The sequence below is a fragment of the Amphiura filiformis genome, chromosome 7 (genome assembly GCF_039555335.1).
Source record: "Amphiura filiformis chromosome 7, Afil_fr2py, whole genome shotgun sequence".
Classification (NCBI taxonomy): Eukaryota; Metazoa; Echinodermata; class Ophiuroidea; order Amphilepidida; family Amphiuridae; genus Amphiura; species Amphiura filiformis.
Window position 1 is genome coordinate 62,487,424 of NC_092634.1, and position 27,335 is coordinate 62,514,758.

Sequence of the window (27,335 nt, forward strand, 5' to 3'; positions counted from 1 at the left end):
AATTATTCTGCCACACTGTGCATGCAAGCATAACAGTAAATTGAAAAGCGCGCGCATCAAAGTTGTTCAATTTGGGCAAACATCCATGTCGCAAAATGTATTTCCTCAATTATCCCAATTGTTTGAATTTTTAATATATTATGGTGTGTGAAACCTTTCTGTGACTACAGCTCAACTGTAGCGTCATGTAAAATAAGTACCCGGATGGCCGGGGTCACCTATATAAGGGTATTATGGCGAGTATCAGTTAAGGTGCGGAGTCATGCGCAGCCGTTACCGTTCCTGTTCTCCGCACCTTTGACTGAAACACGCAATACTTAAAATTTATTTTCGGGATATTGTTGATTTCAAGCTTGGTGAAGTTTATTTCGATACGAAATTATTAGTTTACAAATTGAAAGTTCGCTATCTCGTCAAGTGCCCTGTGTAAGATCTTGCGCGGTGCATTTTGTTCTTAACTCATTTTGTATGCCAATTTCCGTATTGAAATAATGTTCACAAGTAAAGTAAGAATTTACGACATAAAGTTTTATATAATTTAGATTTTGCGTTACTAACTGTTTGGAAAGAAAATGTAGTATGCAAATGAGGAAACAAAGGAAATACACCCGTTCAAATTAATTGACGCAAGTGCCATACCCGTGTCAATCAACTGGTTTCAAAAGTGGCCTGGTGCATAGTGTTTTGACATTTTGTGATCACAATCATGATGCAGTCATGTCTACAGTAGAATTCACCACGACCTTTGCAGGACTTAAACCCCATTAAAAGCTATTAAACCAAGATAACACTCATTGAAAACAGCTCAACTGATTAAATCATATCTTCTCTGGTTAAATCCACACAACATATGTTTCTGCTTTACTGTGCAATGGAGCAATGCCAAAAGATTTCAGCCTGAATCGCTTGTCAAATAATCGAAAAGTCGCCCCATTTTTCTCTGTATCATTGGTTTCTATGGGGCAGGAAACTATCGGAAGTCGCGGGAGCCAATGTTGAAAATTCGCCCAATTTTCTTTCTTAACCATTGGTTTCTATGGGACAGGAAATTGTCAAAAGTCGCGGGGAAAATCTTCAAAAGTCGCCCAATTGGGCTACCAAATCGCGGGTTTGAGCTGGTATTATAGTTGGGTGAACGATTATAAAGCGAACGCTAGAGAACAATTCTGTGTGGGCTTTTGTTTACGAAATGAGACAATACTCTGCTTTATTGTTAACCAGAGTTCTTGAAAATGAGAAGCATGGTGGTTTGCAGACCTAACACGGTTTGGAAATAATTTCTTCATATTTTTGGGTGTTATCTGTCGTTTACATATCCTTCCTAAAACACCAAAGTACGAATATTTCCAAACACCTAAATTAGCTAAAAATTTAGGACATGTTACAAAACTATATTTTCTAGAATTTTAGAAGAGTACTTTTAATATTGGCTGGTTATTTTTCACACAGCGACGTTAACTAGGCAATGTACTATTACCTATAACATACACTAAAACACCAAAGTACGAATATTTCCAAATATCTAAATTAGCTAAAACTTTAGGATATGTTACAAAACTATATTTTCTAGAATTTTAGAAGAGTACTTTTAATATTGGCCGGTTAATTTTCACACAGCGACGTTAACTAGGCAATTACCCATACTTCGAACATACGCTATTTGTAGAGGTTACGCGTCAATGGTAAGAGCACTGTGTATAGGAAAACGGACAGTAACTGCAATATGTTTCATAATAAATTCTTGCATTAAATGCGCACGTATTTTTGAAGCAGCGCCCCGGGCGATGCTTCCCTATTTAATTTCATCGAAATGGCTTACATCAGGGATCGATATAATGGGATAGGCATCGTAGTATTACGTAACACACCGAAAGATGTAGTTTAACTCTAGACAATAGGCGCCATATTGCAGGAGGGTTAGAGTTCATAGAGGAAACGTTAAAGGTTAGTAGATTAGGTCACCCAGGCACATCACTAATGTGTTTCACTAGTTGTAATACCGACAGGTAAAAACATTGATTTTGTAAAATTCTCCCGATTTTTTAAAATTACTAAATAAGGTTAGTACTTCAAACCATTCTTTGATGAATCTATGCAATATGACGGTAATTTTTGAAACATCTAAGAATCAATCTTAAACATCTTCATGATATTCATTTTTTTGCGCATGGTCAAAGCATGCTCTTGCGCTATCCACAGACTATCCGGTGGAAACTTCAAAGCAACGATCATGCGTTAATATTTACAAAATGGCGAATGATGTAGTTTAAAGTCGAACAATAGCGTGACCGGCGTGACGTAGTTTTTGGCATTGTTCCTATATGCACTTTCACCCTCCTGCTTACATACGATTTTGGCTATATCCCGCAACTTTTTGATACACCATTAACAATGCACAGCGGCGAGCTTTTAGCACGATCGGGTACCTTACGCAGCGTAGTCGCATGCCCACTCTCTATTTGTCATGGGTTTGTTTTACATGTCAGTAACTGACTGAGAAAGAGATTACATAAGCTTACATGAGAGTGAAACCCCATAATGCATTGCGAATCAAGCGTACTAGCGACTGAGCAACAGCTGTTACGTCATCATTTTCATGTTGGTCGTCAGTTGATATAAACAGTCTTATCTCTCACAACTCCCGTATTTTGCGTGTGAGTATAGGCCTAGATGTATATATATAGTGTTTATAGTTCACAGTATTCAGTGGAATAAACGAATTGGAGTCGACAATAATGCATGTTAGCGATTGAGCGCCAAATAAACTTGCTCTGCATAAAATGTTGTCAAATAGGCCTATACGAATCGGATGATTGATGTATATGGTGCTCATGACGGGGCTCATGATTGTAGTTTGATGGAGACGATGGGGTCAAAAACTAGGTTGAAAATGTTATTTTATCGTGCCGACAGTTCATAATTGTACTTTGATAGAGGACGGGAGTAAACAACTTTGATTAAAAAGTGTTATAAACACAAGGAAAAGCAAGGTTATCGGAAATATTCAATTATTTTCATGATCATACACGATACAAACTATACGTGGGGGAGTATCCCTGGTTGGAGGTATACGGGAATGGGCCACGGTTTTAGGGTACCTTTTCAGCGATTTTGGTATATGGGTGGGTTTTAAGTGCATTGGACCAATATTTAAATGATAAATCCTTGGCGCTGCTTAACCCTTTTAAAGGGTTTTTTTTATCAAATTTTGGGTTTGTTTGTTTTTATCCCAGTCCATATTTCCGTTGCTGAAACTGGACGGATTAGGGGTTACCGTGTTATCACTGTTTTATTAATTAACTGGTTTAAACATCCTGTCACGAACTTCAACTTGTGATACGACATTAATTGGTTTAATATTATCGCCACGAACTTGAAATAGGATATCGTCTGACAAGCTTTAAAACACTAGGATCTACAATATGCTCATCTATCAGGGCACAGTCCTATAACCCCAATACATTTACACATCATTGAATGACCTTTGAAAATTTGAGTACAAAACTCATACTCGACAACATGAGGTCAAATTTTGCACTCTGGTTGTTTAATTGAGGTTATTGAACTATGCCATTGGGCTGAGGTCATTGTGGTCCATAGTGTATAGGGCCTGGTATAAACTTAGTTTAGGGAATGATCGCTATTTACGGTAGGGGGAAAATGGGGTTTTGGAAAAAATACCGACAAAAAGTTCGCGTTCCCCCTCACGTCCACTAAAAATTTTCGGATTCCCCCTTGTTTTCCCGAATTTCTCCATTTAAAACTTACCAAATCCACCCTCCTGGATCAACGTAAAATTTCGCGTTCCCTTATCAAATGAAATAATTATGTTTTTCACAGATAAACGGGGTTAATCTGATTAGATCAACAGGGTTTATCATTAAAACTATGTTTATCAAATGAAAAGCATTTTTGTGTTTTCAAGTTGATGAACCCAGTTTATCTGTGATAAACCCAGTTTGTGTGATTAACTCAGTATAGTTTATTGTGAAAAGCTACATTTTCACTTGATAAACATGATCTGAGACTTATTAAGTGAAAAACAGTTTAGGCCTATCTGATTACTGTAGGCCTACATTCAGCTTGTAGTACATGGCGCTTGAGTTAGCATCTAGTTTTCCTAAAACTAGAATTGGCTCATCTTTTTTTCTATGCCCCCTGTGCTTCCCACGAGGGGTCGATAGTTAAAATACTATAGGGCCAATTTATTTGCAGTCCATTTTGTTCTATCATGCTGTAATATAGGCCTACCTCAAATTGTTCCTCTCATTTCTAGGAATAGAAGTCAATTTTCATATTGCACCAGGGTGCACAGAAGCCAAATTTTCAAAATGCACCAATTCAATCGAAATTTGTCTTAAATTACTCCTCTCGGCAAACCAAATGGGAGGTATGTATTTAACCTTAGCATGTATAACCTCTGAATTAGGTGAAATCATGGGTCAACTGTTATGCTTGTAGGCCTACAACATGTATTTCTCTGACCATGCGGATTGTAAATTTATTTTGATTATTCTAAGACTGCACTGTCTTTAAATTGCACTGGACCAGGTAAAATTATACCATAACTTTCAAAATGAGGTGTAATAAAAATTCCCTTTAAAAGGGAAGGCCAGCCTCAATGCAGAAGAGGTCTTGTAAATAGTTTGGGTCACCGTGAAAGGCATTTTTTAGGATCAAGCTTACATCCATGTTACATGACAGTTCACCAAACCATCAATGCTGAGAACATGCACACTGAAACAGCAAAAAGCATTAACTCCTATAACTCCTGTCAACTCTTAATTCATTACTCCAAATTGTTCTGTATTTTTGTCTTGACTGCTTTTTACCCATGCTCATTATTAAAATCAAGAAATACACTGCAGTTGTTAGTTAATTCGCTATGTAAACTCAACTTACATGCACATTTTATTTTAAAATGATTTTATATTATTTCGCAATGTATAGTTTACTATAAAGTAGATAGTGGCAAGCACATGATAAAAGGACTGATCATTCACTACAATCTTCACTTTTAAACTGTATTTTTTGAATGTGTTGATTGTTAGTCCGAAACTTCTGCAAAGCTATGGACATGGCATCTTACCTACTCCATTCTGTAATAGTCTGCATTGTGTGTTTTCTCAGTCTTCAATCATTTTGTTGAATGTAATTTTATGAATCAAATAAAAAAGATAGAAAGTGGCCTCACTTTAGTTATGTGTCATTTTACAGTATTTATAATTTATAAAGTAAGACAATAATTTATTTATTTTCTATAAGTGCATGCCAAAATATGGGATTTATTGTTCAATATTATAGCTAACCCCTAAAAACTTTATTTTCCGTCGGATTTTTCCCGTTGAAAAGACAAAACTAATGTTAAAGATAGCAATAATATCATCAATAACATTTTGAGTCAATTTTATCCATAAAACGATACAGGATAGGATAGATAATTACTTTGACTTCAATGTGGTCCATATAATGAAGATTTTGATTCTACAACATCATTAGATCTGTTATCAACATCAATTATGCACTCACAGGCATGGCGAAAACATTAACTCAAACACTGTAATTGTACCTGACAATTACAATAAAAATATAAGAATATAAAATATCAGTGCCGCAAAAGACAGTGACCGCAAAAGACAAAAATTCACACTCCCTGATAACAACTAGCGTCACAATTGATCTAGTATAGAAGGTAGAGAATTTATTTCAATCTTATATACGCCAATTTTTATTTTATTTTGAATTAAGTGAAAATTAATTCTGTAAAAACTAATTTTTTAATGTAATTTTCACATTAGACCCAACAAAAGATTTTGTTATGATAATCTAATCTTTTGATTTCGTAAATAAAATTAGGGGTCTAATGTGGATTTAGGATGCAAACTGGAACAATCCAATGCATTGTCAAAAGCATTTGCTTCAAAATGGAGTTCGGATGCACTTCGTAATACAACTTCCGCTATTTGCGGGAAACCACATGCACAGCAGAACACGTGGCCGCCATCGATTTTATGTATTGTGTATGTAGGCCTATTCATAGGACCCTCGTATTAATTGTCTCTATGCGCTTGAGAATTAAACAATATAAATAATGCATAATGGTAGCTTTATTATAATACACATTAATGTTTTAAACTGATAAACTCCCAAAATATGATGTAGTAATGAAGTTGCGATCTATTAATATTGTATATGTTTCAATTTTCACGATGACACTATCAAGTCCTTCGTGGTCGAGCGGTCTAAGGGAACTATTTTTTGGGACGCGGAAGTGTGCAGTACCGCATGCGGTACTGCACACTTCCGTTTACAGTCCCGCATGCGGAACTGCACCTTCCGTCATGCACTTCCGCATGCGGTACTGCACATCCCGACCTGCATTCCCGCATGCGGTAATGCAGGTCGGGATGTGCAGTACGGCATGCGGTACTGCAACATTTTTGGTGCATTTCCGCTTGGGGATGTGCAATATTTTCGGTGTATTTCCGCGTGGGGAACTGCAATATTTTGGTGCATTTCCGCTGGGGATGTGCAACATTTTGGTGTTTTTCCGTATGGGGATGTGCAATATTTTTGGTGTATTTCCGCCAGGGGATATGCAATATTTTTGGTGCATTTCCGCTAGGGGATGTGCAATATTTTTGGTGTTTTTCCGCATGGGGATGTGCAATATTTTTGGTGTATTTCCGCCAGGGGATGTGCAATTTTTGGTGCATTTCCGCTTGGGGATGTGCAATATTTTTGGTGTTTTTCCGCATGGGGATGTGCAATATTTTTGGTGTATTTCCGCATGGGGAACTGCAATATTTTTGGTGCATTTCCGTTAGGGGATGTGCAATATTTTAGGCGTATTTCCGCCAGGGGATGTGCAATATTTTTGGTGTTTTTCCGCATGGGGATGTGCAATATTTTTGGTGTATTTCCGCGTGGGGAACTGCAATATTTTTGGTGCATTTCCGCTAGGGAAGGCAATATTTTGGTGTATTTCCGCCAGGGGATGTGCAATATTTTTGGTGTTTTTCCGCATGGGGATGTGCAATATTTTTGGTGTAATTTCCGCGTGGGGAACTGCAATATTTTTGGTGCATTTCCGCTAGGGGATGTGCAATATTTGTGGTGTTTTTCCGCATGGGGATGTGCAATATTTGTGGTGTTTTTCCGCTTGGTTTACGTGGGGATATACTTTTTGTGTCGAACTTTGTAATAATATAAGTTAAAAAGGTAATTATTTAGGCCTACTTAGATCTACTTATAGTAGGTATGTAACAGTGGCTGCACAATAATTCTGCTACACTGTGCATGCAAGCATAACAGTGAACTGAAAAGCGCGCGCTTCAAAGTTGGCAAATTTTAGAAAACATCCATGTCGATAAATGAATTTCTTCATATGCTTAATTTATCCAAATTGTTTGAATTTTTAATATATGGTGTGTGAAGCCTTCCTGAGGCTACCATCGGGTCCCCAAAATTAAAAATTGTTTTGTTTAAGAACTACTGCCTGTTTTATGGATTTTTGAAGATCGCTCATAAATCAGTAAATATAGGCCTATTGAAATAAAGGGACCTACCACCATTTAGCTGAAATATATACTAATCGGTCTTAGCATGTAAATTATTTCCGTCGACAACGAATGGAACACTTCGAGAAAACTAGTTGAAACAAAACATTATATCAAAGATTTCTAGGGAGTAATTTTCCAAACCTCAATAGCTCTAAGCCTTTGTGTGTGTCCAAGGCCATACTATTTTTGTATACGCGGTACAGTGGGAATGGCTTTTCCGTTTACCATTTGTCATCCCATGTTAATCCAGATAACAAAATGTTCATTTAAAGTCTCATTGTAAATGAATTATGATTTTTACTTTTCGGATTTGGCTTTGAGCAATGGTGACACATATCATGTTTACAGAAAAAATGAAAATTTTATTCCTGACATCGTCAAAATGTCAAACTTTGTATGTTTTGTATTATATTTCAGTAATTAATTGCAGTTTCTTTATTCAACATCATAACAGGTTCATACTTGACATATTTATGGTGAATGAATAGACTTTCATTAAATATTGAAAAAACCCAAAATTACTCATGCCTAATTTACATAAAAATACCATGAATACATAATTACCTGTAATTAGCTAATTTGCATAATTAATTACTTTTTGTGTATTTTTTGTTATCAATTGAAATAAGTTTGTATACATATGTGTGCAAAAAAAACACCGCACCCTGATATCATGTACGGTTTTCTATTGGCATCAATTTTGCATATTAATTAGCTGAACTTAGTCATTTTTTCACCTTTAATTTGTCTGCAGATTGGCTGAATTTGCTAAAATAGTATATTTGGTTAATTTATTATAATTATTCAATGATAGATTTTTAAATTTTGTTTCCTTTAACGAAGTTAGGAAAGATAGGCACTTAACCTGTGGTATTTAAATTAACGCTGCTTTTTCAAGCAAGCGTCCAAATAAACCTTCAAAATCTCGCAATGTGCCAATTTTGTCATTATAGCCATTTGTGGCAGGTTTTAATTCCATTTTCGAGCATCTTAAAATTGACACTACGTCACAATGCATTGACCGATTTCAATTCCGTTTTTTGATTTTTGATGCTTTAATAAAGCTCATTCATGAAGAAACATTAAATAACGTTTTTCAGCTGCGCTTATTTTTGAGGTGATATACCTACTTATAACTATAGCTAGTCGTCTATTTAATTTGTTTCTTAGTTTACGTGAGATGGCTACGTGTTTTGACATACAGTAAATATATACATTTCATTATGCTAAATTAAATTACTATCCTCCGTAAATTGATTGATAATCGATCCACTTGAGAAATTCTCCGTTGGAACTTTAATAGAAAGTGGTCACAATGTCAAGTTGAATATATAATAGTCATCATTAAAGAGGCGTGTGAAATTGATTTTAATAAAATTAATTTCATACAATAACTATTAGCTAGGTTTTCTATACTATGCCGACCTTTCGGACAAGACTTTCCAAAACTCTCTTTTGAATACAAATAATGAAACGCAAAGTAAAACGATAGTAGGCCTACAGCTCAACTGATCATACTTTTCCTACATTCGACCTTGCATGATTTTTGAGTTGACATAGTCATGAAAATAACTATAGATACTTGACAGACCATTAGTAGCCCAGTTCTGAACCTTTTCATTGATCATTCACAACAATAGGTATCTGATGGATCAGTGAAGATAAGAAGGGATTATAATATATTAGTAACCTTGATATTATAGTACATCTCGAGGAAAAAGTGCAATGGACATGTTTTCATTTTATGTTTCAAATATCCCGCGCATGAAAATTGAGTATTTAACCCAAAATGGAAAATGGAACAATTTATTGGAAATCTGTTTTAACAGATTTTTTGACATCTTTTTCTGCACTGTATTATACCTAAATTAAGAAATTTGATAAATATTCAAAGAAAATACAGGTCATACAAAAAATGTTGATTTTTACACATTTTGGGGGCAAAAAAGGAAAAATAAGCAAAAATATCAAAATCTGTTTTAACAGCTTCATTCATCAAGTCATAACAAACGGCCTACTTGTTTAATTTCTAATAAAATATTGAAATTGTGAAAAATATAGGTATTTATTGATTTTCATGTTTTTTCTTGCAAATATGCTAATAATATGCAAATTATGAAATTGCAAAATAAAGTTTCTACATAGCATACATCTTTCAAGTGTGATGTTCAAAATGACAGACATCAAAAAGAGATTCGATGAAATGTAAAGGTGTAGTAACAATTTTGGCATGGACTGTCTGGTTAGGCAAAGTACGGTAAGTTGAGCTGTAGGCCTAATATTGTCGGCATAGTATAATAAGTTCGACACAAAAACTATATCCCCACGTAAACCAAGCGGAAAAAACACCAAAAATATTGCACATCCCCATGCGGAAAAAACACCAAAAATATTGCACATCCCTATCCGGAAAAACACCAAAATATTGCACATCCCCTAGCGGAAATGCACCAAAAATATTGCAGTTCCCCACGCGGAAATACACCAAAAATATTGCACATCCCCATGCGGAAAAACACCAAAAATATTGTACATCCCCTGGCGGAAATACACCAATAATATTGCAAATCCCCTAGCGGAAATACAACAAAAATAGTGCACATCCCCTAGCGGAAATGCACCAAAAATGTCGCAGTACCGCATGCGGTACTACACATCCCGACCTGCATCATGCGGGAATGCACGTCGGGATGTGCAGTCCCGCATGCGGAAGTGCGTGACGGAAGGTGCAGTTCCGCATGCGGACTGCGGTACTGCACACGCTTTTAATACCTGGTCTAAGGCGCTAGTCATATGGTATACGTGATAGCGGCGCAGTGCAGCTTGGGTTCGAGCCCCGCCTCTGCCTAATTTCCGCAGATTTTTATTTTTTTTCATTTCATATTATGTTAGGGAAATGTGGCTGGGAGAATGTATGTATGGCGAAGTGTGGTGTGGGTCTAGTCAGTCTAGTCTGCAGATGTTATCACTCAGAACCCTAGTCACCAGCTTCTATTGTTACGCATAGCCGGCCTAAAAGTCGATCGATATATGTTGAAATCGGCACAATTCACATGATTCGGAGATATACCTTTTTGCTATGAAATTAATATTCTCGGTTAAATATAAAGCATTTTTTTCTTTCTTCAGTAATGTCAGTTAAAAACATGGTCCTTGGATACATTTAAAATAAAAAATCCCGGTGTTAAAATTAGACATGTGTCTTTTATTGCAAGATTTTTTAAATATTTATAGGCCTTACCTTCGTCCGTAAGCTTTTTTCGGATTTTTTTTGTGTTTCAAACTAGTATAGTTCGCTAAAGAATATAAGCAGCAGAAATAATCGATATTTCTATTGTGGCTTGCAAAATCATCCATCATTGGGTACATTCGCGAGTTTGTTTTGACAAAATTGGTGGTCGGAATTGAAAAATGGTGCAATAAAAATCGACATTCTGACAAAACTATGACATATAGCCCGATATGATGTGCTTTAGAAAGTGAGGAAATATTTTTCATTAGTCTACGATATTACTTTGAAAAGCTAAAAGTTGATAAAAAAAAGCTCGCGGGCCAAGTTGAAGCCTATCAAAATCGAAAATCTTACACAAAATTACTATATAATATCAAGCATTATAGTGTTTTCCTGATATTTACTGAAAAACTGAAAAGTATTGCTTTTCATTTTGCCGAGAATATATGAATTTTACTTTAAAAAGGTGTAACTCCAAAATTTTGTTTATTTCAACATCAAATTCGATCGTTTGTCAGCTGGTTTGTGTTGCCTCATTAAGGGTATACGATGTATTGTTGGTCGAAGCAGCAAAAAAAATGTAGGTCACAGCATCTTGCGAATGGTAGTGAGCTTTTGCAAAAATTGTATTGCTCAATTCATAGTATGCGTGTAGAAGAATTCAAATACCACAGATATACTTTGTAGGTCCTGTGGTTCTTGAGTTATGTTGTAAAGAGGGCTGAAATAACAACAACACTTTTTTGTAAAACGTACATAACTCATTAACAACAATAAATTAAGCACGTTTTCAAAGTATATGATTTGTAGAATGAACTTCTGCAAAACATCAAAGTGTTGTTTTTCATTAATATATTGATTCAGATAATGAAAATCGTTTTATTTTTGGCTGCTTCGACCAACAATACCTCGTATACCCTTAAAGGTCCACAATCGTTGGCCTGGTCAACTGGTAGGTGACCTTGTCCTATAGACCACACTCCTGTATACTTGTATACTACATGTCTGGACTAAGGTGGTGTCTGGACTGACATGCCCTGGGCCACATAACTCAATTATGAAGTTCATTATTCCAGATGTGGTGGTGGACCTTTAAATTACTGAGTATGCTGTACAACAATAGCCATCGGTTGTCTAGGGTTCTGAGTGCATTGACTCTGCATCCAATTGATATTCATGGGAGACTATATCATGCCTGGATGGTTGCATCTTGAAAGACATCAGCTCCTATTTGACATGGAGGATTTTCCGAATGATTGCACTCGAAGGACATTCTATCTTTTAGAAAACGACAATTATGCAAATTAAGAATTTGCCTATCAAAGTGGTATCAGCACGGTGAAGCAGCCGGGGGAGGGAATCATAATTTACTATCGGTTATCATCCTAACGAGCTCTGAGAAATTAAACTGGTATATATATTTATCTCTTAAGGGCTGGGGTATGAACGTTTGGACAGTATTTATTTTGGGACATCAGAGCACATCAGACATATCGAATTGCATTCTGAATACGAAGAATGTCATTCTGATATCAAATAATTTTGATTTTTGAAATTCGCAATTTAATACACATTTTATGGCAAATCATTAACAATTGATATTTTTGATATTTAACAGTACTTGAAGTAAACTTTATAAATCTGATGATTTATATTAAAGTGTATGTAGGTGGGATGAAAAGCCGACGATCAATTGAAAATTTTGACCTTTCGTATTGAAGATATGGATTTTTTCCCAAAACACCAAAAAAAAAAAAAGGTCTTTTGGGAAAAAAATCCATATCTTCAATATGAAAGGTCAACATTTTCAATTGACCGTCGGCTTTTCCTCCCTGCTACATACACTTTAAGATTATATTCATAACCTCATTAATATACGCGAAGCCTGTAATCCAATCAAAAGAAATTGATTGCCTGACCGCGCACTAATTGCGAGGTCATTAATAACTCACAATGACTCCGGACGCGCAACAATGACTTCTGCGCGCGCGTGCGTGTATAAGCTACGCGTTATAGCAACGCACACGCCTACGCGATGCCGTCGCGCTTCTGTGATTGGTAGCTCTTGTTGTCGGCGCGAATGTTATATTCGCCTGGTTGATTTTTTGTAGGGTATCTTACAACAATGATTAAAACTGGTTATATTTAACAGAGTTTTATAGCATAAAATAACATAAAATGCCATTTTGATTTGTTCAAAATATTAGATACGACAGTAATGAATGACAATAATAACTTTGCACCATCTATTTTAGGTCATTGTGAAATTGTCGGGTTTTTGTTCTGGGCCTCAGATTTTTTTCCTCGGGAGCTACCGCTCCTCGGAAAAATACCTCAGCCCAAAACAAAACCCTCCGATTTCACACAATGACCGCAAAATAGATGGTACGCAGTTATTATTGTCTAATCATTAGATTTATATAATTTACTTCGAGGACTGTTATATATCAAAAATGTGAAAAATATCAAATTTTTATAATTTGTCATAAAATTTGTATTTATATTGTGATTTTCAAAAAATGAAAATTATTTGATATCAGAAAGACATGCTTCGTATTCAGAATGCAATTCGATAGGTCTGAGGTGCTCTCATGTCCTACAAAAAATACTGTCGAAACGCAATAAACGCTCATTTTAGATCCCTTAAGTCATAAAAGTACCTTTAATATTTCAGCTGCAGATATTGTCTTATTTCTCTTATAATACTTGAGTATACTTCGACTTGTGTATACTAGCAGGAAATAATGTTAGCACTTTTGCACAGCACATTCTTCCCAGGACAATTGTAATTTGCCCGATCAGCAACGCCGTTAGCTACTCAGCAGTAATAATTTAACATTAATTTTAAATTTATTATTAGATTAAAATGCATGCTATTGCCATCACATTGTCTTACATGTGCATGAAAAGGGTAGCAAGTTAATGATTACCGAGAGATTTGTAGGAAATTGGCAAGCAACTTAAAATGGCTCAAATACGTATGTCAGTGATTTTTGTGACCATTTCAATGTAATCAATTTTTCCGCATTTCCTCAGTGTAAACTTAATAAAGACCCTGCCTTGTGCATTTATTAAAACCTTGAGGGTACCATAGCGTACAACTTATTTGCCATTGAATTTTGGTCACAATTTATCCAAAATCAAATTTGCCTGATACACGTGTATGATACTAGTAGGCCTAGCTGTCCTCTCCCTGAAATCAGTATGATGAGTTTGTTTATCACTAGACCTCTGTACTGTCCATTGTGATAAAGCAACGATCCTAAAGCGGGATAATTGGGGCCAACTGCACTTCATTTTGAATAGGTGGGCGTGTTTATAGTGGATGTATACGGAAAGATTTTACTGCAATACAATTGATTTCGCAGTACTTATACGCTAATATACGCTATAATAACGGATAATCTGGATCACTATAAACACGCTCATAGCTCTTTGTAGTAGTATCGAGCTACCTCCTTCTATTCTTTATATCTCTAGTTTTATATATTTATAACCAATCTCAAGACACCCACTAGAATACTTTACAGGCTTGTGTACCCCCGGGAGTATAACAATCGCTCCTTTATACTCTTTTAGGGTATGGGTGTGTGGCATCAAAGCCCCAATTTCTAATGCTATTTATTCTATGATGAATTTCAGTCTGTGATATTCAGTGGAGCATGATATTCTGTTCAACATTATCCCATCTTTTTGTGGTTGCCAAAACTGCAATTTGGTTTCTCAATTGGGCGACTTTTGAAGTTTTTCCCCACGATATTTGAATAATATTATTTCCTGTGGGGTAGAAACAAATGGTTACGAAAAAAAAATTGACGACTTTTCAACATTGGCCCCGCGACTTCCGATAGTACCCTGTGTCATATAAGAGAAAAATTGGGCGACTTTTCGATGATATGACCCGCCAAAAAGGGCTGAAATTTTGCTGGCAACCCATGACACCGAAAGAGCTAGGGCGTTGGCTTACTTCGCAGCTTCGCTTGACTTCATCCTGCATAATATTGTTCTGCCGACATTCGAGATGGACGGACGTATAGTGTTAGCTGCAGCCGCTGTGGCAATCCTGTGTTTTACAGGTATGTAATCATTGCTTATTTATTCATAAGGTGCAGGATTGGTCTTTTTGAAAAAATATCGTCACAAAATATCAAATATCGTCGATACTATCGTCTTAAAACTATCATGACGGTGTCAAACAACTATCAAGCTTTATTTGAAAATATTATCAGAGCGTCAAACAACTATGAAGTCTCACTTGAAAATATCTTGTGAACCTCTGGCTTTACCAGAAATATATACAAACATGATATTATAGCCACAGAATTAGAGAATTATGTGATTATAGCCGAAATATCAGCTTTCTAGATTCTATGATAAACTTTAAAACAAGTCTAGATCATGATATTTAGAGCTGATCCTGGTTGCGATGGCTATGTGTGGAATAGGGTGTGCGCTCTTGTAGCAGCAGAAGTCCCTGATTTGTTATATGGTTTATGGAATGATGTGGGGCCGTAGTGGTCACCCGGGAGTGGTCAGCGATCACAACTTGTAAAGTGTGCTGAGGCTTGTGGATCAACGTTTAGGCGTTGTGCCTAGTCCCGGTGCCTAGTGTTCATACGCGTAGCGCACTATAAATCACTGCGCTTTTTTTTAAAGAAGGTATATCGTCCAAATATCACCCACCAGTTTCTAATATAAAATATCACCTTTATCTAGATGCTGCTATCTATAATCTAATAATGGCGGTATATCTAATAGACAAGTCTAAAGTCATGGCATTTAGAAGATATATATCGTCTATCGTCAACTTTGCTAGATTCTATATGATATTTGCATGTGATCAGTTGTAGTAACTACAAATTTCGAACGTTTGAGGACTTGTTCTCAAGTTGTAGAAGGTGCATATAGGGTGTCTTCAGTGTTAATTATTTTCATTAGAAATGTAGCAAAATATTAATATTGACAATAATTAATAACCTGTTTGACCTCTCCATATATTCATACATTGCTCACCTGTGTTTTCTTATCATATTTTGTGGTGAAAATGATTACAAAATTTGCAATCATTTTTGGAGCCTCAACGATTTCTTCGAACCGACGGCTAAGTGTGTATGTCAGTATGTGAATGCACATTAAACACATACAAACACATACACAGCACCTGTTGGAACTCCCGGTCGGAGCCGGGAGTTTCAATTATTGGAAATAGCATGTGATATATATTGTCAAATATCGACATAAACGACTACAACTCTGGCGGAAAGTCGTTGCCACACCAGCACGTTCTGGTGTTAAAAGCACGCAATCGATGCTAAATATGTGTTAGTTCCGTATTATTTTGTATAATAGTTGCAGATGCACATTCAGATTACACTCTCCCCTTCCCCACCCCACCCCATTTTTCAATGTTGGGAGACTGTAATGTAGAAATGATGACGATTTTGTCCAAATTAACATTCCTCAAAAGAGGATTTTCAATTTCGTTCCTCAAAAGAGAATTTTATTACAGTATACACAGGCCTCCGGCCCATAAATACAAGAAATATTACAACTATAACTCAAATATTTATCTCTTTTCTTCGTACCTACCAAAGATCCTACCCACCTCAATTTCTAAATTCAACATGCCAAGTCTTAACACTACATATCTCAGAAAACAGTACAATATAGCAAAATCTAGGAAAAGAGGGGTCAGCATTTTTTACTCATATTTTGAAGTTTCATTAGGTTCCCTAAAGTATTCATGAAAATGGTGATGAAAAATTCTCATATCCCCCTGAGCAAGATACCAGACCCCCCTAAAACCGCCCTAAAATTGGCTTCTGCTAACCCCTGACAAATTTGAAAATATTGAATTTTGCACACATTCCAGATGACATGTTTGAATATAACACAATGGTTTATCACTTTACTTTTTCTGTAATGTAATATTACATATTTTTACAATATAAAAATGCACAGCAAGCTTTAAAAATGTTTGGAATGTTCCATTTTCAGCATGAGGGGTGAGACTATATTCTTGTATTTTTAAAATGTTGAAAATGCCTAATTTTCCCCAATCTTTGAGGGAAAAAATAAAAACCTTCATACCTTTTTTATTTTTTTTTTTTTTGTCATAAATTACCCTACTCTTGATGTTTACAAAAATGCATTCTAAATCATGGAGACTTCTTTAGTATTTTACTTACATATCCACCAATTCAGGGCACTTTTAACAATTAGTCAAATGAGGCATTTTTGTTACTTACACTTCTACTTCCATATCACTGCATATAGTGATGACTTCAATTCTAAACTGCAACATTTTGTTTATCTCTCTATGCCACATGACTACGCTGACACAAACATGTGATATTAGCCAGGGTTAGTCCATTATTTCAAAGGGGTGTTTGTAGAAAACTGGGGTGTCATGGTTTTTGCTATATTCCACTGTGTAAAATGGCTGATATTGAGCAGATAATAGCTGTACGGTATGCTAAATGCTCATATCTCTACAATATGATGCTAATTAGGAGAGTTGCATTAACTTGGTCAAACTTGACAAATATTGTTATAACAATAAGCAACGAAAGACTTAAAATTTTTTTTTTTTAATATCCAGTCTCCATGTTCAAAATACCTTAGTTCTTAATTTTAGGAACTGCATATGGAAATGACTTCAATTCAAAACTGCAACATTTTGTTTATCACTCCATACCACATGACTACGGTGACATAAACATGTGATATTACCCAGGGTTAGTCCATTTTTTCAAAGGGGTGTTTGTAGAAAACTGAGTTTATCATGGTTTTTGCTATATTCCACTGTTTAAAATGGCTGATATTGAGCAGTTAATAGATGTGCGGTATGCTAAATGCTCATATCGCTACAATATGATGCTAATTAGGAGAGTTGCATTAACTTGGTCAAACTTAATATGGTTATTTATATATAATAATAAGCAACAAAAGACTTAAAAAATGGTGTTTTTTTTAAATATCCAGGTCTCCATGTTCAAAATGCCTTATTTCCTTATTTTAATTTGTGTGTTTTTATAGGAAAATATTTTAATTTTTTTGTAAACATTATTCCACTATTGCTGTTTGCACAAATATGCAGTCATATCATTGAGACAACCATTGCATCTTACTTACATGTCCACCAATGGGGAAAGAGTTCTGACTGGGGGCATTTGTTGAGGATAGCACTTCCCCATGGCGCCACACTGAAAACAAATCATATCTTAATTACAAATACACATTAAAGATTAAAAGCCCATATCTTAAAAAGATCTGCATTCTAGCATTTCAAAAAAGTAGTCCACTTCTGGCATGAGTACCTCGTAAACTAAAATATCCTCCATGACTTGTATTTCTTTATTTACGAGTCTGAAATTAAGGGTGCGGATAGCGGCGTTTCATGTTTTGTATGTGACCTGAGAGCACATCAGGCATATCGAATTACATTCTGAATACGAGGAATGTGCTTCCGATATCAACTAATTTTGATTTTTGAAATTCACGATATAATACAAATTTGATGGCAAACGATATGTACCGGTACTTCAAGTATAGGCCTATATGTAGCTGGGATGAAAAGCCGACGCCGACGATCAATTAAAAATTTTGACCTTTCATATATAGATATTAAAGATATACATATTTTCCCAAAAAGATCAAAATGTTTTTGGTATATTTGAAAGAAAAAAAAAACATTATATCACACATTTCAAAAAAGCAAAACGATTTGATATCAGAAGGTTCATGTGCTCTGAATTCCGACAAAGAAATCTGTGAAAACATCGCTATCCGAGCCCTTAAAGGTTTTTATTTTTTGCATCAAAATATTGGTTACAAATCACATTATTCACTGTTTCTCAAAAGGTGAAAAGTAGGAAAACACCCTCCCCAAATGGAACAAACCATTCGGATTTTTTTACCTTTTCTCCTATATTCGTAGTCTTATTAAACTTATTATTGTGAATGGTTTTCTATATCTTTGATCATCGTGAAAATACTCATTTTCTAGCTTTTTAGATGTTATTGACCCATTATAGCAAATTTGTTCTAGGGTGATACCTCTGTATTATAATGGAATAGCCCGGGCTTCAAAATACCTTTGATTGTCACCTTAGACATTATAAAGGAAAAACAATTTCTTTTTATTAACAATACACAATCAAGGCTTCAAAAAACCAATTAAACTCAATATCTTTAGAACATCTGCATGCTATAGAATATGGAAAAAGTAGTCCACTTCCGGGGCTTCTATCTTGTAAATTGAAATACTCTCCATGATTTTTATTTCTTTATTTAATTACTCTTGTATGAAACTAGTTTACATGTGAAAATTAAAAAAATTAAAAGGTATGAAGGTTTTTATTTTTCCGTCAAAAGTGGGTAAAAACGCATTTTTCACTTTTCTCAAAAAGTGAAAAATAGGAAAACACCCTCCTAAAAAATGGAACAACCCAATTAGATTTTTTACTTTTTCTTTCATACCCGTTACAATTAATATGTCAACTTAAAACCTGCAGAGTATATTTTTGATTGTGAATGGTTTTCTATATATTTGATCATCGTGAAAATACTAATTTTCTAGCTTTTTAGGCCCTATTATAAGCAAACTTGAGATGTTCTAGGGTGATACCTCTGTATTATAATGGAATAGCCCGGGCTTCAAAATACCTTTGATTGTCATCTTAGACATTATAAAGGAAAAACAATTTCTGTTTATTAAAAATACACAATCAAGACTTCAAAAAACCATTTAAACTCAATATCTTTACAACATCTGCATGCTAGAATATGGAAAAAGTAGTCCACTTCCGGGGCTTCTATCTCGTAAATTAAAATACTCTCCATGATTTTTATTTCTTTATTTAATTTGTCTTGTATGAAACTAGTTTACATGTGAAAATAAAAAAAATTAAAAGGTATGAAGGTTTTTATTTTTTCCGTCAAAAAGTGGGTAAAAAACGCATTTTTCACTTTTTCTCAAAAAGTGAAAAATAGGAAAACACCCCTCCTAAAAAATGGAACAACCCAATTAGATTTTTTACTTTTTCTTTCATATCCGTTAAGATTAATATGTCAACTTAATACCTGCAGAGTATATTTTTGATTGTGAATGGTTTTCTATATATTTGATCATCTTGAAAATACCCATTTTCTAGCTTTTTTGTTGTTGGAAAGGGGGAGGCAGGGGGTCATTATAGGGGGGTCTTGTATCTCGTACCAGAGGGGTCGTGAGATTTTTTCAATGTCACCAGTGTGCATAACTTGGGTCACTTGCTCAACCATCAAAGCATGAAAGAAATCTGCCTACCCTCGTTTTCCCCGGTCTGTATACTTCTACCAGACATTCCGTGTTAATTTTGACAGAAGAATTCTCAAAATAAAATGTTCAAAGTATTTGTCACAAACAGTCTCTTGTCAGAAATCAGTTTAGAGTTGGGAGCCCAAAGAGCTTAAAAAGCGATGACGTTCTATATCTACAGTCTACGGAGCGTTTTTTAAAACGAGACAAAAACAAGTTATTATTAGTATAAAACACTGTGTGCAAGCCAACTACTGTCCCGAGGCTAGATATCCACGCTAATCTTCTTTGAATACAAATTGGTGAAAAGAAAAGTAACCTTTATTCTTCATTTTTGTTATTTTGTTGAAAGCTTGAAAAGTTGAATACAACATAATGAGACAAAAGAAAATATTTGAGGAAATACAGACATCCTTGGATTTTCAGACATCCTGATTCCTTGGAATGTCTGGTTTAGGGGCCGTTCACAAACACTTGTGGGGGGGGGGCTGGTGCAAAAAGGGGCCCTTCACATTTTTGGCCCTCCTAAGGGGGGGGCTGACAAAAATGACCACAAATTTTCTGCTAAAATTGAGTTTTTATGCTTTTCTATGGGGTTGACCCATAATTTTCATGTAAAAAAAAGGGGAGGGGCTGATATTTTTGAGGTCCGAAAAGGGGGCCCGAAATATTTTCGCGATGAATTTATTTTTGCATCAGCCCCCCAACAAGTGTTTGTTAACGGTCCCTTAAGAAAAAAAAAGCAATTACACAAGAATTGGTTTTGCGCCGACGCCCTATTCGTCAGTTTTATATTCCAAAAGAATTGTTATGCTATAATCAATGCTGCATACAATTATTGAAAATAGGAAGGGAACAGTAGCAGGAGAAGGAGAAGAACCCAGGGGAAGGAGCGCAGGGCGCTTCAGTTTTGGAGGTGTGAGGTGCGGGTCCTGCTCGTACTTCAGTGTATATAGATAGGGTTGTTGGTTGAATCCACTGTTATTTTTGGTCTTACAAAAAATATTCTATATAATATTGAGTTTAAACTTGATATTCATAGCAGATTAGTGATTTCCTTTTATATTTATCCAAATATCACATGTTTCTACGATTGTTTAGGGGCTGTGCAATAATTATGAGGCCCCCGGGGTAAAATTTTCGAACGGCCCGCCAAAATCGCCCCCCTCCTCTCGGCCCACCAAAAATCGCTTGCTCCCCCCCCCCTTTCTTTACACATGCCAAATTGTTGGGATCCCAATTGGCAATCCTTAAATGGTCTAGATATATGTTGCGAGCGCAGCGAGCAGGAAAATTGCATATTAAAGCGTTTCCGTACTGTTTTCCTAAGCCTTTTTAGAGCGTTTTATTTAAAGCAATATTATAACATTTTCAAACAAAATAGATTAGCATTTCTTTGCCATAAAATGTTAGCTTTTACTGTCTGATATATCCCCTTTCATTTTTGAGCCGAACAACTACGGCAAAGCAAAGAAAATTGGAATTTACTACCAGCGCACATGTCGCCAATACGTACCACTCCGGTCATGTTGTGGTACGACCCTTTGTTGTGTATATCACCGTCCCGCACGCCGTGACGTACTGTGTGTTATGAACATCGTGTATGCGTTCGACTAATAATTCCATCGTAATAATAAAGCGCTGAATCAGCCTTTAATTCAAAATCACGGATTTTGACAAAACTACAGCACTTAGAGTCTTGATTTTTGCAGGGTATATTGGTTTAATAAAGTACAATTTAATCGTGTAAAAAAGGATTTTAAAAATTCAGTGAGGGCGTCTTCCTCAGCAAATGTTATAATATGGCTTTAAAAGGCGCCCCATCAATGTGTACCAAAATCGCTTGCCCCCCCCTCTCGGCTGGCCAAAATTGCTTGCCCCCCCCCTTTCGGCTGGCCAAAAATTGCTTGCCCCCAATTTTACCCTCCCCCAGGGCTCATAATCATTGCACAGCCCCTTAGCCAAATATCAATTTTGACCTATAGTTGCTGTATAAACATCTCAAAAAAAGTAGTAAACCCTTTAATAATGACAATTATTCAAAAAGGGACTATTGTTCATTCATTCATTCATTCATTCATTCATTCATTCATTTATGGTTTATTAACACAATGCATTGTAGCCCGCAGGCTAAATTACAGCAAAGTTTACATTAAAAGACATATATAATATACACAATAAAGAATTATGACAAAATGCAAGTGAACAACAAAATAAATAAACAAAATATTGCAGCAAACCCTATATCACAAACCATACGAAAGCAAAACAAGTTAATAATCCACCCCAAGAAATCCAACCCAGACTACTCACAAGCGCACAATCCACTTACAGCACATTGGAAGGGCACATAACCACTCACAACAGTTGCTCACACACACCACTCAGCATGACACTGGTCTGGACACATCCTGAATTATAACACTATCAGAGTCCTCACACCAACCAAACTTACAAATCTGTAAAATGCGTTGGAAGCAGAATTTATTTCTGCGTATGTTGACACCTCATTTGATATGATAGCCCAGAAAACAAAACACCGGGTCAATTTATGTAGTAAGGTCCAGAATTGAAAGTTGCACTTACATTATAGGGCCTATACAATACAAATTACACTGAAAGCCAATACTCGGATATCATTGCACAGATTTCCTGCAACTGCAACTTTCAAATCTTGAGTTACATCGATTTAAATGTACGCTGTGACGTTAATATTTAGTCATTTGCTACAAATGAGGTGTCAAAATGTGCAGAAATAAATTTTGCTTCCAACGCCTTTTACAGATTTGTAATACAATCGCCCGTTTTTGAATAATAGTCATTATTTAAGGGGGGTTATTTAATTTTTTGGAGATGTTTATTACCCGTCTCAAATATTTTGAGGGTCCACTTACATTATGTTATCATAGTAACAATATGTGACTATCCACATCAAAACGCTCGTAAAGTCGGCCCCTGGTCAATTTTGTTTTCTTCCGTGTTTAGAAAATATATATCATAAGCTTTACAATGATATATCATTTGACTTCAAACGATATCCAGAAGCGGAGTTATGGCTTGTTCAACTTTGCTCCTTCAGTAAAAGGGTACATTATTTTGATGCTACAATATTTCTCTTTTTCTACATTGCTGGTATTAAATATTAAATTGTGATAATTGGCGGTCACTTCAAATCATCCCCAAGTCAACGAGGTTCAGCTGATGTCCTCTCATTGTTAATTGTTGGTTAATCCACCACTTGAACAGGATTTAGCCATAGCAAACAAAGACTAAAGCTATTTACTATAAGTATAAGCTTATTATCCTCTTCAACAATAGGATTAAAGATTGATGTGCGGACTGGACTGAAATGAGAAACTTGTAGGACAATTATTGGGTACATTATGAATACAAGCTTGATGCACATTTTGGACTGTAACTCGAAATACAATTTGCCGACTTTACGAGCGGTTTGAGATGGATGGTCACATATGTGCAAATTTCAATCTCAGAAATACTTGTTTAGGGTACTTTTTGTGAGTCCATGGACGCGCCTGGTACCCCCCCCCCCCCACCTTGCCACTATAGTGTCCCTCCCCCCGGGCTCGGGTACAGTCAACATTTTCCGGTGACGCTGAGTTGCTCCGCTTCTCCCTGCAATTTTCGGTAGCGAATGCTTCTGAGGCTGTGCAATTATTATGAGCCCTGGTGGGCAAAACCCGGGGCAAAATCGGGGAGGGGCAAGAAGTTTTTGGTGAGCGAGCCAAAGGGGGGGAGCGATTTTTGGGACATTTATGGGGCGCCTTTTAAATAACACGCTCTACAAAGGCTTGGGAAAACAGTACGGAAAGGCTTACATATGCAAATGTTCCTGCTCGCTGCGCTCGCAACATATATCTAAACAAGAAATTGGGATCTCAAAAAAATGGCATGTATAAAGGGGGGGGGTCAAAGATTTTTCGGCAGGCTGAGAGGGGGAGGGCAAGCAATTTCTGGAGGGCCGAGAGGGGGCAAGCGATTTCTGGCACGCCATTTGGAAATTTACCCCCCTCCTGGCTCATAATTATTGCACAGCCCCTCAGGACGAGAGCGCAAATGCGTATATCAGAGGCAAGGGCCTGCAAGAGACACGTGGCCCTATTTTTTCTTGGGGAATGTCTCTCCTAAAAATCGCAATATAAGAAAATACTGCCCTGTGCATCTTCCTTTTAGCCCGAAAACACCGTTTTTGGGGTATTAGAGAAAAAAATTCGCTTTGGGCGCGCTGGCCCATCAAATACGGAATTGAACTACATTTTGGGCTAACAAAGTCTGGCAAAACAATACCATGACACCGGCACAAAATATATATGTTTGTCCTCCATAAATGTCAATGCTTCAGCCGCCAAGGGCCTGATATTATTAAATGAGGCAACTTGTCAGGACGAAATCGACAAAAACACACTCTGGACCTCTTCTTTTAGACCCATTTGACAAAAATTATGGATAAATTATGGTGAACATTTTAGCTAAATATAATTGTCAACATTCAATAATATTTATGTTACAATGTTTTGGATTTAGTGTGTTCTGGGTTCCCATATTAAATAAATTCACTTACTTGAATGACTAAATACAGTTGTGATTTCAATGTTGTGTTGAATTCATGTTGGGTATTCATTTGCTTTCAATATAGGCCTATTTATTTGCTTTATGTTTCTGCTTCAACAGGAGCCTCGGGTCAATCCCCAGAGCCGGGTGATGTGCGACTTGAAGATGGAGATAACGATCATGTTGGTAGACTGGAGTTTTATGTTCAGAGTGAATGGGCGACGGTATGCGACGACGGATTTGGACACGATGAGGCTGAAGTGATCTGTCGACAACTTGGCCATGAAACCACCCATGCTACACCTGTATATGATGGTCCATGGTCAGATGGTACAGGAATTATTGCAAATATAACGAACTGTCCTGCTTCTGGCAATACAGTCGACGATTGTAACTATGATGGGGATGATTCAATACTTAGTTCATCAGCAGGAGATTCCACCAAGACGACACAGTGCACACACAGCGAAGATGTCGGGGTGCATTGCATAGAAGGTGAGTGTTATCATCATGCAAAGGGGCGCGCATTTGATTTCCAGGGAGGGCCGTTAAAATAAAAAACTTCGGCCACACAGATAAAAAAAAATCGCCCATGCACTGTTGAGTAAACACGGTTGTTTGATATGATTATTTATGGATGGCGAAAACCTTCAAAATACGCCTAAGAATACGCCTAAGAATACGCCTAACCTTAGACGTCTAAGATGCAATCTTAGACGTCTAAGATGCATTCTTAGGCGTCTAAGATGTAATCTTAGGCGTCTAAGAAATTCGCGGTAGACTTAAATCAACGAATCACAGGACTAGAAATCCCAAACAACCAATCATCTTAGGCGTATCCAATTATTGACTAATGAAATCTTAGACGCCTAAGATTTTACACGCCTAAGAATTCTTACACGTCTAAGATTGACCATTTGACCGTGACTAGTGATGGACGGTATCAAAACGTACAACGGACGCTATGCGTTAGAGAATATTTCGAACAATGTCTGGGTGGTGTGTTTTAATAAACTCCTTTTCTCCATAGCAATCCCAAAGAGAAAGGGGTTATGGGGTGGAGGGGATAGGGTACATGTTCTCCCACCTTTCGGCACAATGGCCCATTGTTTTGTTCTTTTCAGCCACTTTTTGACAACTCAGGCGGAACTATGTATTTTTGTACCGGCCAGCTGTAGCTCGACTTATTAATCGGCTCAAGTTTGTTGTTGTTTCTAACTTTCTATTAGATAGTGTATGAACAAAACAAAAAATATTGTCAAAAATTTATCAAGTTGTCAAGGCAAATAGAAATACCAAAATTGGTGTGTGAAGACAACAGAAGTTTGGTGTTGATTTTGCATTACTAAGGTAAAATCAGTATATATTTTAGGAACTTTCTTTCTAAATTGAAAATTTGGCGAATTCGCTGGTCCTCTTACCATGCACGTTGACCTTATTAGAGTATAAAGCACAGGGGCCAATTTAATACTCAGTACAAGTTCCAATATCTGTGTGTCAGTCTGTGGTCATAGTGCTTTTCAAGCAGGGTCAAGGTTATCTAGCAGCGATCTTGCTATAAGTTAATGAAACTGTTTTGATGTCATTACACATCTATTCCAGAAAACTTACACATGAAAATTAATTGTTAATTGGTGGGAGAGAATAATTGGCAGGACAATTGGTTCTACATTTTAAGGAGTTTCACAGGATAATAATTAGATGTTATGATAGAAGAGGGTGTAATGTTATGCCCTTAATCAAAAGTCTGCTATCAAAACCTATTTGCACACATGATAAACAATTACCTTCTTTTGGATAAGTTGATTAACTTCATATATTTTGGTCTATAATAATGATGATATAAATCAGAAAAATGGAGCTTTAATGCAGATGTAACGAATTATGTTCCTATACGTATATCACTAGTCTTTAACCATGCTAACAAAATTCATACAATAGCTTTGGGTTTCAGTGTGTGTAGGCCTATAATATATTTGTTGTTTATATATATTCCAAAAATAATTATTCTTGATATATAGTGTTTTTAAAATATTGTGTGTGTTTAAATTTTCAAAACTAGATTGTTATGAATTAATCTATACTAAAAGATGCGAATGTTGTTTGCTTTGACAAGTTTCATTTGTGCAATCACAATTATACTATATAGACAGTTTTGACGTAAGTGAGAGAAGAATACATAAACTATTGGGCAAAATTGCTAATGAATTAGCTTCAGAAATTCTTAAGGATGTAGAAGGGATCACATCAAATGATCACATTTGGTACTATACCAAATGATCACATTTGGTGCTAAATGTTATTAAATGTTTGGAATTTATTTCATCTTATTTCAAATTTATGTAACAACGTAAAGACTGATTTTGACAGAATAGCAACAAATGGAATTTGGCTCAAAATACAACCATAATCTTTACACTTAAAAATTATTTTTACTGAAAATTTATATTTTAAAAACAAAATATAATGTTACTCATTGTAATTCATCCTTTTGCCGGTACATCCCTTTTTAAAGGGATTTTTATTACATAATAGGCTTTTTTTTCATTTGAACATAATCTAGCAGTTGATGTTGTTGCAAACTGATAAAACTTTAATTTGTTTTAAATATTTTGTTTTTCTGATGACTTGCAGTTAATGTAAGATTTCTATTTGTGTGGCTATAGTGTAAATG

The 27,335-nt window shown here is 36.0% G+C and overlaps 1 protein-coding gene across 1 annotated transcript in view; it reads left to right on the forward strand.

Annotated features, from left to right (window-relative positions):
* The first annotated feature begins 14,665 nt into the window (after window positions 1–14,665).
* The window catches only part of LOC140157445 (uncharacterized), a 39,724-nt gene continuing 27,054 nt past the window's right edge, over window positions 14,666–27,335 (forward strand). The window contains exons 1-2 of the mRNA XM_072180648.1: window positions 14,666–14,870; window positions 24,782–25,156. Of these exons, the coding sequence (XP_072036749.1) occupies window positions 14,816–14,870; window positions 24,782–25,156 (430 nt within the window). The 5' untranslated portion in view covers window positions 14,666–14,815. The remainder of the gene's footprint in view (window positions 14,871–24,781; window positions 25,157–27,335) is intronic.